At 43.5% G+C, this 17025-nt stretch overlaps 1 protein-coding gene across 3 annotated transcripts in view; it reads right to left on the minus strand.

The window, feature by feature from the left end:
• Window positions 1-17025, minus strand: part of LRIG3 (leucine rich repeats and immunoglobulin like domains 3) — a 266498-nt gene that overhangs the window by 135729 nt on the left and 113744 nt on the right. For all 3 annotated transcript variants that reach the window (XM_029615808.1, XM_029615807.1, XM_029615809.1), the window contains exon 4: window positions 5812-5943. In XM_029615808.1, coding sequence (XP_029471668.1) covers window positions 5812-5943 — 132 coding nt within the window. The remainder of the gene's footprint in view (window positions 1-5811; window positions 5944-17025) is intronic.

The raw sequence follows: 17025 nt of genomic DNA on the forward strand, positions 1-17025 counted from the left end.
GGGCCGGAGGACGTAAAGGTGGCTTGATATGGAGCAAGCCCTTTAAAAATCGTGTTATGAGGGGTTGTACTGATATAGGGACATCCCCAACACCTTTATGGAAGGCGGCTACCGCACTGACATGCATTCTAATGGAAGAGGTTTTTAGACCTGACTGACAGATGCCACAGATAGTCCAAAAACCTTGGGATTGGACAGGAAAAGGGATCAAGGGACAGCGAAGTACACCATGATGTGTACCTTTTCCATTTATAGGAATAAGATTTTCTTGTGGAAGGCTTCCGTGAAGCAATCAGGACACGAGAAACCGAATCTGAAAGGTTAAGTGGTTGAAGGATTAACTTTTCCTCATCCATGCCGTCAGGGACAAGGCCTGAAGATTGGGATGGCGTAGGCATCTGTCGTTTTGTGTGATCACATGCGGGTCCGTTCCCAAGGGAATGTGCCTGCTTGTTGATGAACCACATGGCCACCTGGTTGTCTGTCTGAATCAGGATGACGTGATTTGATAGATGTTCCAGAAAAGCCCTGAGAGCATATCGCATTGCTCGGAGTTCTAGGAAGTTTATTTGATGTTTGGCTTCCTCTGGAGACCATGAACCTTGTGTCTGTAGATTGTCCACGTGGGCTCCCCACCCGAGGTTGGAAACGTCGGTGGTGAGGAAGAGTTGAGGATCTGGCACTTGAAAGTGCAGTCCCTGGAGGAGATTGTTGAGATTTTTCCACCAGGCGAGAGACAGACGGAGTGAGTTGGTGATGTGGACAATGGTCGACAGAGGCTGAACAGCTTGAATCCATTGTGACCTCAGAGTCCAATGCATGAGCCTCATGGCCAGGCAGGCCATTGGTGTGACATGGACTGAGGACGCCAAGTGTCCTAAAAGGACGAGGAATTGGCGAGCTGTTGCTGTATGCTGAGACTGCAACTGGTGAGCGAGAGACATGAGAGTTAGCGCTCGTTGTTGAGGTAGAAAGGCTTTTGCCTGTAAGGTGTCCAAGTCTGCCCCAATGAACGACAAGATTTGAGATGGGACTAAATAGGATTTCTCGTAATTGACGAGAAATCCTAGAGAAATTAGAGTGTGTAGGGTCAAATTGAGGGACGACTGAGCGGCTTGCTGGGTTGGAGCCCTGATTAACCAGTTGTCGAGATAGGGGTAGACGTGAACACCTTCTTTCCTGAGAAAAGCTGCGACAACCACGAGACATTTGGTAAAGACTCGTGGTGCCGATGCTAAGCCAAACGGAAGCAGGCGGTATTGATAGTGCTTTGGGCCTACTAAAAACCTGAGGTACTTGCGATGAGCTGGAGTTATCGCAATGTGTGTGTATGCTTCCTGAAGGTCCAGAGAGCAGAGCCAGTCTCCTCTTTGCAGAAGAGGTAGAAGCGAGTCCAAGGTTACCATCTTGAACTTTTCTTGCTGTAGGTACTTGTTGAGAGCACATAGGTCCAGAATTGGACAAACTCCCCCAGATTTTTTGGGGATCAAAAAGTATCGGGAATAGAACCCTAGGCCTTGCTGAGAGAGAGGGACGGGTTCTATTGCTCTTAACTGGAGAAGGGAAACCTCCTGCTCGAGAAGGACAGAATGGTCGGATACTCTCCATGCTTGCAGAGGTGGTGAGTCCGGTGGAAGAGCAAGAAAGTTTAGGTGGTAACCCTGAGCAATGATTGCTAGCACCCATTGGTCGGTTGTGATTGATTGCCACATGCTGTGAAAGTGGCACAATCAACCTCCCACTGGTATGCTTGGCAGAGGAATCAGGCTGCTGCTCTCCAATTGAAAGGCAAACACCTGAAGCAGGTCCCGGCTGGGGAGATGCTTGCGGATTTTGTTTTCGGGCCTGGCGAGGCTGAGGTTTTTGAGAAGGCCTCGTAGTTCGGGACCTTGGTAGTGGAGGATAGTACTTCCTTGGATGGAAGAATGATTTCCAGAGTCCTTCCTAAAGGTATGTCTTGAGGGGAAGTCGGAAGGTATCGATGAGAGCTGTTTAAGGGTCTCATGATGGTCCTTTAATTCAGCCACTATTTGCTGGATCTGTTCACCGAACAGATTGTCTCCTACACATGGCAGGTCAGACAGCCTGTCTTGTACTTCTGGGCGAAGGTCAGATTTGAGCCAGGCCCATCGTCTTGCCAAAATGGCAGCTGCAGACACTCTAGTAGAGGTGTCGAAGATATCATAAGCTTTTCTTATCTCATGCTTTCCTGCTTCAAACCCCTTGTTGACAAGGATTTGAAGCTGTTGTTGGAATTGGTCAGGTAGGGTTTCAGAAAAGTCCTGTATCTGTTTGAAAATGACCCTATTGTATTGGGTCATATACAGCTGGTAAGCAGCAATTCTGGAGATGAGCATGGCCCCTTGGAACACTCGTCGACCAATATTGTCTAGGAACTTGTGTTCCTTAACAGGAGGGGTAGATGAGTGAGGCTTCGTCCTTTTTGCTTTCTTTTGAGCTGATTCCACCACCACTGAATGGTGGTCGAGCTGAGATTTTTGAAAGCCGAGGGCTGATTGTACTAAATAGGTAGTGTCAGCTTTTCTATGGACTGAGGCAATGGATCCAGGGTTTTCCCAGTTCTTTTTGAGGAGGTCAAGAAGAACATGATGAATGGGAATAGAAGTGATCACTTTAGGGGCATCCAGGAATTGGAGGAGCTCCATCATCTGGTGCCTATCATCCTGCTCCGTCTGAATCTGAAAAGGGACCAACTCCGATATTTCCTTCACAAAATTAATGAAAGAAAGGTCCTCTGGAGGAGAACGCTTTCTACTTTCAGCAGGAGAGGGAGGTGAAGGTAAGTCATCGGTGTCTGTGGAAGTATCATCACCCCAGGTGTCATAAGGATCAGCAGACTGACCTGTAGGACGAGAAGGGGGTTGGATACCCGAAGGCCCTGGCTGAGGCACTGAGAAAATCGAAGGAATCGCCGGGGGCACCGTGGACGGCCTGGAAGGCATCGGTGCCGGTATGGAAGGCATCGATGGCGCTGATGTGCGTATCGCCCCCGATGAATGAATCGGTTGTGAGGGACGAATTGGCATCGATGGCTGAGGCTGTACTCCCAAAGGAGGAATGCGGAACGGTGTTTCTCCTCCCGATGAAGCTGTCAACGGGGAGCGCACCGGAGCCATCGGAGACCCGGGAATCGCCAGTGGAAGGGTGGTCATGAGCACCTCCATCCAGGATAGCAGCAGTGCCAGAGCTGCTGTCATCGGGTCGGTGACCGGTTCCACTCTCGGTGCCGGGGTGTCGGTGCCAGAGGAACCTGTAGCTGTAGCATCGCCTTGTTGATGGGCTCCTGGACCAGCTGGTCAAGTTCTTCCCAGAGACCTGGAGCAAGCAGCCCCGGCTCCGTGCGGAAGAGGGAGGCGGAGGCACAATCGGAGGGACCACCTTTACAGGCGGAATCGCGACTCCCAAGCCCCGATCGGGTGAGGGTGGCCTCGATGACCCGGTCGCAGGAATGGTCGGTGCCATTCCTGGACAGGGCTTCTTCGATGGTGGCTCGGACGGTGGCGAGGTCGATGATTTCGCTCCCTCGACGGTCCGAGACTTACAATGCCGATGGCGATGTTTCTCCCTACGATCCCCTCGATCTTGAGGTGGAGAAACGGGAGTCGATGGCCGTGAAGACGTCGATGGCGGACGGTCACCGGACGGTGGTCGATGCTGGTGCGAATTCGACGGTACCGGTTCCGATGAGGTCGATGCGATGGATGGCGTCGGGGTGTGAGCACGGAAGAGGAGTCCCATCTTCTCAATTCTGGCTTTGCGACCTTTTGGTGTCATGAGGGCACATTTGGTGCAAGTCAGGACATCATGATCACGGCCTAAACACATTACACAGACCCCATGAGGGTCTGTGATAGACATGGTACGAGTACAGTCTGGGCACCAATGAAACCCCAATGCCATGGCCATCGAAAAAAATCGAGCCGCGGTACGGTCGACGGCCCATAGGCCACAAGGGCCAAACTCGTCGGTAATCGATGAAAGATGGTCAAAAACTTACCGGAGTACCGCGGCCTGAGAAAAGTTAGAGGAGGGACCCCTGTGCGGCAATTTAAGTTTAATTAACTCCGTGAGGAAAATTCCTGTCAGGAATCTCTTCAGAGCTCCTAAACCACGAGGCTACTGCTGCACAGAAAAAAGAAGACTGAAGGGGGACCCCTGCTGGCTGCGGGGTTAGTGCCATGCTGGGCATGCCCAGTAGGGGCCAGTCAAAGTTCTGGAAACTTTGACAGAAGTTTTCCGTGATTGGCCTCCATCCTGATGATGTCACCCATATGTGAGGACTACCATCCTGCTTGTCCTGTGAGAAAAATAAATAATGTCCGATGCAGTAAGCTAATAGTATGTTAACATATCGAGAGTTTAAAAAAGGCTGTGCACTCATCTGAAAACATACCCACAAGCCATGATTTGTGTGGACAAAGTAAACTGCATTCCTAAAAGTAATGCACATAAAACATGAGATAGGAGATCAAACTTTGTGCTCCTAATTTTTAGGAGCAGAACTTATGTGCACAAACATGTTCTGCACTCAACATACAGGTGAATTTTCAAAGGACTTATGTGTGTAAATTTAACGTACTATCATAGCAAAAGCCTACTTACATGAGTAAAGTACATTTACCTAGTTTTACATGTGTAAAGGCTTTTGAAAATCAGGCCCAATGTGCACAAACCAAGTTTTATGTGCAGAGAAGACAAATCCAGAGTACAGGACTCCTGCACCACAAACTCCAGGTTTTAACTCCAGGAGTTAAATTTCTAGCATTAAAAAACCATGAATTAAGCCTATGCATCTCTCTGCATTAGGGAATAATAGCTAATGCCTTGATTAACATTGGGCTTTGCACAGAGGTGTGCTAATCTCTGTGCACAGTTTTATTCATGTTTGTGCGCACTAAACTCCTTGTTACAACAGGAGTAAAACAGTATATGCTAAAATGTTTAAACACACGCTAAAATGTGCATGCAGCTGAATGCATCTTATTACACTGGAGTCTCAGGAAGGTTATTATTGCAATTATCAGAAAATATTTTCCCATTTTGATACATTCCATATTCATAATCATGCTTTGCAAATTGTAAATATACAGGATAACTTTCAAACAAATGTGCACAGTGGAATATGCGCACATATGTGTCTGTGAGCAGATCAACGCAAGTATTTTATAACCCATGCATATAAAATACATATACCTCTATCCCACAACATACATGTGTATGCATGCTTATGCACAAATACATGCAATGCACTGAAATCATTTGTATCAATGAACTGAACATGCGCATATATTTTACATGCATACATTTTACACGCAAAAGTAAAGTCTGACTTACTCGCGCAAGTCCTGATTTATGTGCATGTGTCAACCAATTTTAAAACATGCATGTGTAAATGAAATTAACCAATTAGTCCACTAGTTTGCCTAGTATTTCTCCAGGTTTTGAGACTTTTCTGGTTCTTCAGCCTTAACTCCTCCCAGTTCACTCAGACCTCCCACCCAGTCAGTACTACACAATAAACACACTTAATAATCACTTACACCAGGTGTAAAAATAAGCGAGAAAGTTGGCAAATGTGTATGTGTGTCTTAAAATAGCAAATTACATGCATATTGGCTCTCCCCAGAATGCCCCTCTTTTACACTCATAAATGTGCATGCAAAAGTGAAAATACGCTCATATTTTTTAATTTTATAAAGTATGGAGTAAGTGAGTAGAGACTACTCATGTGCATATATGCTAATTTTTACATACATAACAGTTTGAAAATTCACCCCATAGTATACTTACAGATATTTGAGTTGAAGAGGAGGAAATGCTGTTTTAAGTTCTGAAATATTATTGCTGCTCAGATCCAAGGTTTCTAGGGACTGAAAGGGTTTCAGCTGTTCTGGCAAAATCTCAGCAATTTTGTTACTGGTCCTGCAGTGTGCAAATGGAAAATAAATGGAAAATAATGAATCACAGTATTAACTGAATAACTCTGTTCATGTTCATTTAGGAGTGTTAGAGTTTGAAAATCAAGTCATGATTCCACCATCATCTCAACAATTTCTGATTATGCAACATGCTTCAGATTGCCAAGTAATTAGTGGGTAATATACTGAGTAAAATACAGTTTTCATGTTTGGAAGATGTTATACAAAAAGAAGCATCAAAATCAGTGGCAACGTATAATGGATTGTGACTGCAAGAAATATAATAAATGTAAATTACTAGTTTGCAGAGTAAGCAGAGTTGCTTACCTGTAACATGTTTCTCCGAGGACAACAGGATTTTACACGCATTATCTGACAATATCAGATGGAGCCCCAATGCGGAAAACTTGTGTCAAAGTTTCTAGAACTTTGACTAGGCACACTAAGCATGCCCAGCATGCCCTATACCACACATCCACGTGGATTCCCCTCTCCAGTCTTATAACATAGAGTTATGATTAAAATAAAAAATAGGAGAAACCCAACCGCAGAGTAGCGGGCGAGTTTCATGAGGACTAACATTCTGCTGTCCTTGGAGAAAACCTGTTACAGGTAAGCAACTCTGCTTTCTCTGAGTAGAAGCAGGATGGTAGTCCTCACACGTGGGTGAATCCCTAGCTACAGGCTGTTCCACAACACAAAAGGGGACCAACAGACACCCAGCCAGGTGCCAATGGGCACAAGAAAACCGGTGCTGTTGGTATCAGAAGGGGAGACATCCTGAACCAAAACAACAGGCCTTAGGTGGGAGAGTTTGTCCTACGGAACCTGTTTGAGATGTAGAACCTGACTGGCTGAACCTACTTTCACGTCGGCCATCCCTATCCAGACAGTAATGAGATGTGAATGTGTAGTGAGAACTGTACATTGCAGGCTTCAGATCTCCTCTATGGGAACTGCTCGCAAGTGGGCCACCAACGCTGCCATGGCTGTGACAGAATGAGCCTTGACATAACTCCCAAGATGCAGTCCTGCCTAGGCATAACAGAAGGAGATGTAGTCTGCTAGCCAATTGGATAGTGTCTGTCTGGCAATGGCATCGCCCAACCTATTCTTGTAAAAAGAAATAAAAAGTTGGATGGGACTTTGTCAAATGCCTTCTGAAAATCCAAATACACATCTACCAGTTCACATATTGCCACCGTGACAATGTTCACCTTTGCTAAACTCTGTGCAATTTGACGGACACACTTTTTTTTTGGCAAGACAATTTAAAAAAAACAGTGATTATGTGTGTTGATCTTGACACATATATGACTGTTCAGACTACTGTAATTCTTTGGTTCTACCAGTTAAATCTAGTCAAAGATTATAAATAATTCAAAAATCTGCAGCCTGAATAAATAGTAGCCTGCTCTCACAGGAAGAATATTACACCCATATTTAAACAGTTTAATTGGTTACCAGTTTAATGTATTCAATTTAAGGTCTTAGTCTTGACATTTAGGGTCTTACATGCTCAAGCAATGCTATATTTTAAAAAATGTATTCTACTGCACATTAAGCTCAGCTAATTAAGGTCAATAGTGTTCCATCAATGAAAAGTGTGATACGTGGAATTCGGACCTGCGCCCTTTCTTGTGCAGTCCCTAAATTATCAATAATAGGCTTCCTTGGCAGTGCACTTAGCACATGATTTGCAATTAAGAATGGCTACAAAAAGATGGCTTTTTATGCAAACATTTGGATGTTGAACATGATTTTATGTAGCTATTTTTAAAGTATACTCTATTCTTTGTATTCATTTTTATCTTGCAGCATTTTTATAAAAGGTTTTTCTTCTTATGTAAGTGTGTGCTTTCTACTGGTTTTTAAATTTTATGGGATTTATATTTTATTAAAAATATGTTGGTCCCCATTCTGAGCATAAATATGGAAAAGGGAATTATAGAAGCCCATAGATAAAAATGAGATACTTGAAATTAGTCATGAGTAATGTATGAAATCTTCTACTCACTTCTTGTATGGAAGACAGAAAACTTTACTCAGCAGAGGTGTATCTTCCCCAGAATCTTAAGTTCTTCAGTCAGTATATTCTTAAACATCTCACCTGGGCTAATAGCTGGAATCCATGAAAAACTGAATGAAGTTTTGTTATCTCAGGGTATTCTCTTAATTCAAGATTATCATATATTGCTATTAATTTAAGCATAAAATGTATTGCTGTTCTCTCTTGAGGAACAGAAGAACTAACCTAAATAAAAGTTTACTGGACTTCTAGTCTCTCAATTAGTCAACTATGTTTCATAGCATTAACTTCTTGCCTGGAAGTTTGTTCCTTGAGAGTCCCCAAATGTCAACTTCCATGTCATCCTTTTTTTTTTTTTAATTTTGTTTTCTCCAGTATGATAAGGCCTGCCAGTCTTGAGGACTACTAGTTTCCACTGACATCTAATCCAACTTCCAGCAGAGACTGAAAGCAGCTGGGAAATCATACTCTATTTCAAATCCACAGCATTCCCTCTTCTACAGCTTAGTAATAGGGCCAAGTCCAGAATAGCCTCACAAGAGGGGACAAACATTATTCGAGAATCTCTTCCACTGTTCACAGAAGTTCGGGTTATCACAGCCTCCTTACAACATGACTCAATAATGGAATGGTTGAGTCCCCTCCAGGTTGCTCTACTGCTCCAAGATAGCCACTATGGTCCAAAGAGTACAGAACCAGGGTAGGTTCACGGCATTTGATGCCGAGTGAAACATCCATCTCAAGTCAAAATAGGCATCTCCTCTAAACCAGCAGTGGGTCTTGAGTCCAAATTAATAAACTCCAGATGGAACCATTTGTTATGACTTGGGAGGTGGACCCTTGGTCCGGCGATGAACAAGAACGTCCTATCGTCGGAAGGCGAGGCCAATTCCGAGGGTCACAAGAAGTGGAAGAGGGTAATCTGGATGCAGGCGCCTCCTGCAGGTCGTGTGGTCCAGATAGCTGGCGCCTCCAGCAGGTCGTGTGCTCAGAAGCTGGCGCCTCCAGCAGGTCGAAGGATCGTCATGCACAGTTCAGGGATCGATGCCAAGGGAAACTCCGCAGCCAGTCCAGGGGTCAAGAACCAAAGAAGACTCCACAGCCAGTCCAGGGGTCAGGAACCAAAAAATATTCCACAGCCAGTCCAGGGATCAAGAGCCAGAGGAAGTCAGCAACCAGTCCAAAATCAGATACCAGGGATGAACAGCAGCTAGTCCAGGAATCAGGCACGGAGGATCAAACACAGGAACAGAACTCAGGAACAAACCACGAGAGCCAAGAAGCCAAGGCAAGGTCTGAAGGCACAGACCTTGCCTTAAATAGTTCCCCGATGATAGAGCCTACAGGAAGGAACCCAACCTATTTCCTGTAGAGGCTCCTTAAAATCCAGGCTACTGCCACGCGCGCGGCTCTAGGGAACTTGCGGGGCTAGCCGCGCGGAGAGGACGCCGCGGCCATGTTGAAGGCAGCAGCCGCTGCCGCAGGAAAAGCCCACTGACGCCGGCCTCAACGTCGGCAGTTGGGCCCACCGTGCCGGTGAGTGACCGGCCCCGGTCTGCCACGGCCGGCGGCCATAACACCACTAACTGATGCATCAAAGGGAAGACCAGTTTTCCCTTTCTTCTTCCTCATTAGACTCGCTGAGATGGTAATAAATAGATGAAAACGTTAAGAGTAGAGTAGCGAACTGAAGAGCAGCATCCAAACTCTTCAGCACCGTCTTGGATCTCCAGGGAATTTTTGTTTTGTTTTTTAAATCAATAAATTTCAATCAATCAAAAGCAAGAAGCAGCCAAGGGTCTCTGGAAATCACCTCCTCCTGAATTGTTTCCAGCAATTTTGTTATATTCAAAGGAGGTAATTATCAAAAGGTTTTATTTGCATAAATGAGCTTTGGAAAACTGCTTTTACACATGCAAATCCCTTGAAAATTCACTCCATAAGGCTAAATTTTCAAAAGGTTTTATATGCATATATGGGCTTTTGAAAATTGCTATGATATATACTACTTTCACATGCTTATCTCCTTTGAAAATTCACTCCAAACTATCCAAGGAGACCAATATAGCAGTGCCACATACCACTTTATCTTTGCAACTAAACTCAGGGATAGAAAACCCTTGAAAACAGGGGAAAATATTTCAGATAGTATTTAAAATTTTCTATAAAAGTACTCTCTTAATATACCTATCAAGTACATGTCACATATGGAAAATAAATACAGTGCTAGTTTTATCTCTAGTTGCATTTTCTTGCAACCGAGTCCTGTTTCGTAGAGAAATGTTACTTTTAATCAGAGTAGCATTTGTGGCTTGTAAGGAAGAAATCTGTTCTTCATAAACTTTAATTTTTGAGATATATTCTACAAACTATAGATTCTGAACTTAAAATCTGGCAGCAATAGCAGCAAAAGTAAAATTACAGAGATGTGCCACACACCCAGTTAAATTATCTTCTTTCCAGGCCATCATCCTCTAAAGTTCCTCCAGAAGGGCACTGTTATCTTCACTAGTACAGCCTGTACAGGAACTGAAGTTTAGAATGCCTTCAGGACCTGGACTTGCAGGTTCCTTGCGATAACCTCCCCTCGGCCCTATTGGCTCGAATGGCAAAGCACCTCCCTGACTTAACCCAGGAGCAGGTCCGAGCATCAAGCTCTCCCACACAGCAAAATCCTCTGCTTGCGGGTCAAGCCTTATTCCAGCTGGTAACTTCATTCAATATGAACCACAAATTATCATCATAAAATGATATTATGATAATTTGTGGTTCATATTGAGTGAAGTTATCTGTGAGCATTTTTCCATAAATTGACATTTATTGCCACAAAAGTTAAGTTTCATTTTATAAGTGTTATTCCAGTTGGTGACATACTGCTCCTTGACTATGCCCATGCTGCCACCATCCAGGCTCAGGAAGGACACCACTTCCAGAGACTCAGCCAATACTTCTATGGCACCATCGGTAAGATTCTTAGCCATAGAGCTGATCACAAAAACTTGCAGTGAACCTGAAACTGGCATCAGCAATAAAGGGCTAATGTCTTCGGGAACAGCAATTAACTACTCCCTAAAACCTCCTTTTAAAAAACTAAAATGATCAAGTGACAACACACGGCTGAGACAAAATGTTACCCAATATACATGACAATTTAAGTAGGTATGTATTCCAAGCTGCATTTTAGTACACTACTAGTTAAAGTCATTTAAGTTAAGCAGAGGCAAATTATTTTTTAAACCACAGGTGTCAAAAACAAAAATCTTTCTGGTTAATTAAAGCTATGGGTTAGATAATAGGTCACACAGCATTTGATTTGCACATTATTATTCCTCTATAAGTTAATTACTAACAAGATATTAAAACTGCCAATTACTTGAGTAATGAATAAAAATTTTACTTGCAGTAAAAGTGTACAAGAGCAGAAGCCAGCAATTTCCTGAACCATACGCCTACTAAATTGCAGTGCAAAAGTGTTTAGTTACAGACACAGTGCTCTCTTTGTATCAGCACTGCTTCGTAAAACTGGCAGGATAATGGCCCTTGTATCAAACTTTCGGTCTACCCTAATGGAACTGAACACTCAAACACTAAATATACAACATGAGCAGAAACACAAAACGGTCAGTCTAGAAAATATCAGTATAGATGGAAAAAAAAATGTTATATGAGGAATTCTTTCTTTGCCCAGGTGCATGTAATTCCAAATAGAGATGTTAATTGCACAGGCATTACATGTTTGTCTAGCCTGCTTGCTATGTACTAATGCCGAAATGAACATATCACACTTAAAACATTTAATACACATAGGTCATAGATTTAGCCTTAAAAATATAGGGATAGATTTTAAAAGGTGCACACGGGAGTAATTTGTTCTTGCAGCCCGGCGCAAACAAATCTACTCCCGATTTTATAACATGTGCGAGCTGCTGCGCGCATGTTATAAAATACAGGGTCGGCGCGCGCAAGGCTGCACAAAATTGGCAGCCTGCGCGCGCCGAGCCGCGCAGCCATCCTCCGTTCCCTCCGCCCCCCCCCACCTTCCCCTCCCTTCCCCTATCTAACCCACCCCCCAGCCCTAACTAATTCCCCCTCCACCTTTATTTTACAAGTTACGCTTGCCTGAGGCAGGCGTAACTTGCGTGCGCCGGTCAGCTGCCGGGGCGCCATGTTCCGGTCCAGGGGCTGGTCCGGCCATGTCCCCAGAACACCCCTGGGCCGGAACCACACCCACGGCCCCGCCCCCAGAACGCCCCCCCCCAATGACGCATTGGCTGCGACACACCCCCGACACGCCCCCAGGAAAGCCCCGGGATTTACGCGTGTCCCGGGGCTTGCGCGCGCCACCGAGACTATGCAAGATAGGCTCAGCGTGTGCAGGGGGTGGAAGGGGCAGGTTTTCGGGGGTTACGCACATATCTTACGCGCATAACCCTTTGAAAATCTGCCCCACAGTTCAAAAAACAAAATTTCTTTACATCTGTTATTTCTTACAGGCAGTTCTAATTTAATTTGCATGGTTTTGATAGGGATTTGAACACCTGGAACGCAACAGTCTTCCTTATTCACAGAAATAGCATTCTTCTTGTGATAATGATACAAGGTCTTCATACATATTAAGCATGTCAGCTTGCAGCAGAGGCAAAGGACTTCGGTAGGAAATCATCATCATCTATCTTGTCATAAGAAGGTAGTAATAAAGTACAACTTTGCCTTTGTATAAGGATTTCTAGCAGTCTATCAACAAGTGTTGTGTCACTAAATTGGGACAAAATATCTGCATTTTGCCTGCTTTGATTTTGCAGGTCCTTGGGTCCAAAGACTTAAACACACTCTTTCAGAAACAAACCGACCTGAATATCTAGTTTTGACAAAGTGGATCACTTAACCAAACTCCAGACCCTTGGAAAAGCAACCATGTTAACATATTACACCTCATAACACTCACAAATCTCAACCTAGGGATCTTCAATGAAGAAAGTAAATGGAAACATTCATTTATATTGATTGGATATGGTGAAAATTATCTCAGAATATTAACATTTGCATCTTTTGTTTTTTAATAAAGGCATAAAAATGTACTAGGTAGAAATAAACCTTGAAATATTTCAAAATTAAATGTAATAATGCAACTGGGCAAGTTAATAGTATGCTCTTTGTATAAGTAAAGGTGTCATCAAGAGGAAAAAGCAATGGTACAGATCACTAGTAAGATCCCATCTTGAGCATTCTATTCAGATCTGGAGGACAGTACTTGATAAGGACATTCAGAGGACAGAAGCAGCTCAGAAAACGGGTACTAAAATGATACAATGCCTGCAACACAAACCTAAGAAAGGGCCTGCTGCGCTAGGCATAACATAGCTGATTACTTCCCTTTTGTAGTGCTGACTTTATGGTTAAATATATTTTAATTTATTTTAATAAATGAACAAAGCAAGCCAGGGTGCATACACTCTGCTGCACCCCAGCATCATAAATCACAGAGGTACAATCAACTGAAGTCTCCCACCCCCTCCAATCCCTCACCCTCCCTGCCTCCCCAGAATCAGCCCTCTATAACACAATTTGGAAGGAAAAGACAAAATAAAAGGAAACAGTGTCCTGGGTGACAGTTTTCCAGCATGTATCAGTACAAAGTCAGGTCATTCAAAATCAGACTTCTCGCTCGAGGGGATAGATGTTGCAAATATAAATCCCAAGTTTTCAGGAAGGATCTGTGCTTTTTCTGGAAATCCAATTGCTCTGCATATTTCTCCAATTGACAAATGTGAAAAAACATGTTCTTCAGTTTTGTCCATCTTAGTAATATATATTTTTTTGCCAATGAAAGTGCCTTACAGCACCACAGTTTCGTATGACCTGATGGAAACATATGGTGCGGAAATCGTCAAATAAAAACACTTTAGCATGTAATGCAAACATAGTGCTGACATTTTGTGCACACATTACTTCCGATTTAAGAATAATTTTAGCATAAAAAACATATACTAAAACAGGAATAAAGGACTACTCTGCAGATCCCAAAAAGAAGATTCATTCCTTGTTGCTCACGCCCCAGGATTAAGCAGTGGCTTTCCAAAATCTATCTGACTGATAATGGTTTATGAACTTTTCCACCACAGTAATTTTAAAGTGAAGACATTATTTTGGTACCATCGATATAGCTTTCAAATTACAAATAATGGCACCTAAAAACTTTTACTAAAAATATATAAAGTTTTATTATACAATCAAATACATTACAATATTTATACAAAAAAACCCACCATTCCACTTCTTCATAAAACACTCCCCAAAAGACCATGAACTTTTCCTTACGGATCTTGTCCAAACCCTAGATGCCTTGATCACATATTCTGGCAACAAATTTCACAGCTTTATTGTACACAGAGTGGAAAAATACTTGCCACTATGCTTTAAATCTACTTTTGGTACTAAAACTAGGACACTCCATAAAATGATTCAAAAGGGTAAATAGCTATTCCCTATTAACTTGTCCCTCCCCACTCATTTTAAATTCCCCTATCATATCCATTCACCTCTTTTCCAAGCTGAAGAGCCCTAAACTCTATAGCATTTCTTCGCACGAGAACCTTCTCTCGTTGTTCTTCTTCTCTGTACATCTTTTCTAGCTTCAATTTATCTCTTATTAGATTGTGAGGATCAGAAATGTACACAATATTCAAAATGCGGTATCATGGATCAATACAGAAGCATTATGATATTCTCAGTTTTTATTTTCCATTCCTTTCTGAATCCTTAACAACATTCTATTTGTTTCTTTGACTGCTCCTGCACACTGGGAGTTGAAGATTTCAAGTTATTGTTCACAATAATTTCAAGATCCTTTCCTGGGTGGTGACTCTTAATATGGAAACCAGCATTTTGTAATAATAATTACGATTATTTTTCTCTATATTTATCAATTTGCACTTGTCCACATTAAATTTCATCTGTTCAGTCCCCTAGCCTCACAAGGTCCATCTGAATTTCCTTACAGTCTGCTTGAGTTTTAACAACTTTAAATAATTTTTTTTGTCATCTGCAAATTTGATTGCTTCACTTATAGCTCCCATTTGCAGATCATTTGTTAATATGTTAAACAGCACCAGTCCCAGTACAGATCCCTGGGGCACTCCACTATTTACCTTTCTCCATTGGGAAAAGTGACCATTAGTCCTATTCTGTTTCCTGTCTTTTAACCAGTTACCAGTCCACAACAGGATATGGCCTCTTATCACATGATTAATGTCCTGAGCAGTCTCATGACTATCTTTGTCAAATGCCTTCTGAAAATATAGACACACTATACTGACTGGCTCACCCTTAGCCACGTTTAATAACAGGTTCAAAAAAAATCTAGTAGATTGGTAAAACAAGACTTCTATTTGCTAAATCCACATTGGTTCATTCCCATTAAACCAGGTCTATCCATATGGCTAACGATTTCATTTTTAACAGCAGCTTCTACTGTTTTGTCCAGTATAATTCTGTACATCCTATAGTTTCCTGGATCATACCTGGAGCCCTTTATAAAAATTGGCCATCCTCCAATCTTCATGGCAGTGATCGATTTTAGTGATAGTTTCCAGATTACTAGCAACAGGTTTGCAATTTCATATTTTAGAATGCTGGAGTGAATACCTAGTAATTTGTTATTCTATAGTTTACCAATTTTTTTTTTATTTATATTCCACATTTTGACACTTCAAAGCGGATTACATTCAAGTACTAGAGATATTTCCCTATCCCTAAGTGACTTGCTTACTTTGTTTCAGGCTGATACTCTGCTGAGAACACAGTTTAGCACCTGTTTGGCAGCGCGTTTTAGATGCGCTCTTATTACCCCTTATATTGTAAGGGGTAATAGCACGTCGAAAAAGCATGACCAACCCCCAAATACTAATAGCGCTCATCACATGCAAATGAATGTTGATGAGCCTATTGGTCAGTCACCCGGGATACTGAAAGTAAAATGTGCGGCCAAGTCGCACATTCTACTCTCAGAAATTAACATCTGCCCAAGGGCAGGCATTAAGTTTGAAACAGAAAGATGTACAGAAAAGCAGAAAAAAATGTTTTTCTGTAAACCCTCCGAGTTAATATCATAGCGATATTAAGTCGGAGGAACCTAAATGTTACGTTCTGTGTGCCTTGAACTAGGAGTAGGCCCTTGGGTCGTGGCGAGTGAAGACTCCGCCCACAGGGAGGAGCCCTGTGGGCCCTTACCACAACAGGCAAGGTCTCAGCAGTGATGGACAACAGAGGAAATAACTTTATTATACAGCCGTAGAGGATCCAAGGAGTGGATCAATAGAGTCAGTCTCCGAGAGAGTGACCTGCAGCTGGTCGGTCTGAGTAGAATCCTCAGCATGAAGTAGTCCAATGATTACCTTCTCTAGGCGTAGCTTGTGCTGGCACTCTGGTAGTGGTCCGCAGCGCGGGGTAGGCCGGAAGCCGATGGAAGGCTGCACAAGGCTGGAGGGATCCAGTAGTGGCCCGCAGGCGGGGTAACCCGGGGATCCGTGCCACAAAGGTAAATGAGTAGATGATGTACTCACCCCAGTACTGAGGAAGTAAATGGAGGGTCAGACACCGAGTATGTCCGAACAGGAACAGCAAGGGTCATCCGAGGACGATGCAGGAACTCACTGGAACAGAGAAGCAAAGAGTAATGGCTCTCCGAGGAGCGGATAGCCCTGAGTACGGCAAGGCCCCCGAGGAGCGGGTACCTAGGTCACCCAGTAAGTGTGGCGGAAATAGCAGGACCAGAATCCTTGCTAACTCATAGTGCAAGAAGTCAGCTGAGCTTAAGTATGGTAAGCGGATGAAGTCATGCGGTGAGGACGCCCCCGAGGTTCCCGCCATGACACGTTCAAGAAGGGGGCAGGCACGTGCGCACGCGCGCCTTAGGTAACCCCGGATGTAAGATGGCTGCCGGGAGCACCCACGCCGTCCCGGGCACACCATGAGGATCGGCGTGTGGAAGTGAAGGCTGCCATTCTCCCCAGACTTGGAACAGCATAGAGAAAGGAGGTGAGCAGCAAAGGTCGCAGC

The sequence above is a fragment of the Rhinatrema bivittatum genome, chromosome 9 (assembly GCF_901001135.1).
Source record: "Rhinatrema bivittatum chromosome 9, aRhiBiv1.1, whole genome shotgun sequence".
In the NCBI taxonomy this organism is placed as follows: domain Eukaryota; kingdom Metazoa; phylum Chordata; class Amphibia; order Gymnophiona; family Rhinatrematidae; genus Rhinatrema; species Rhinatrema bivittatum.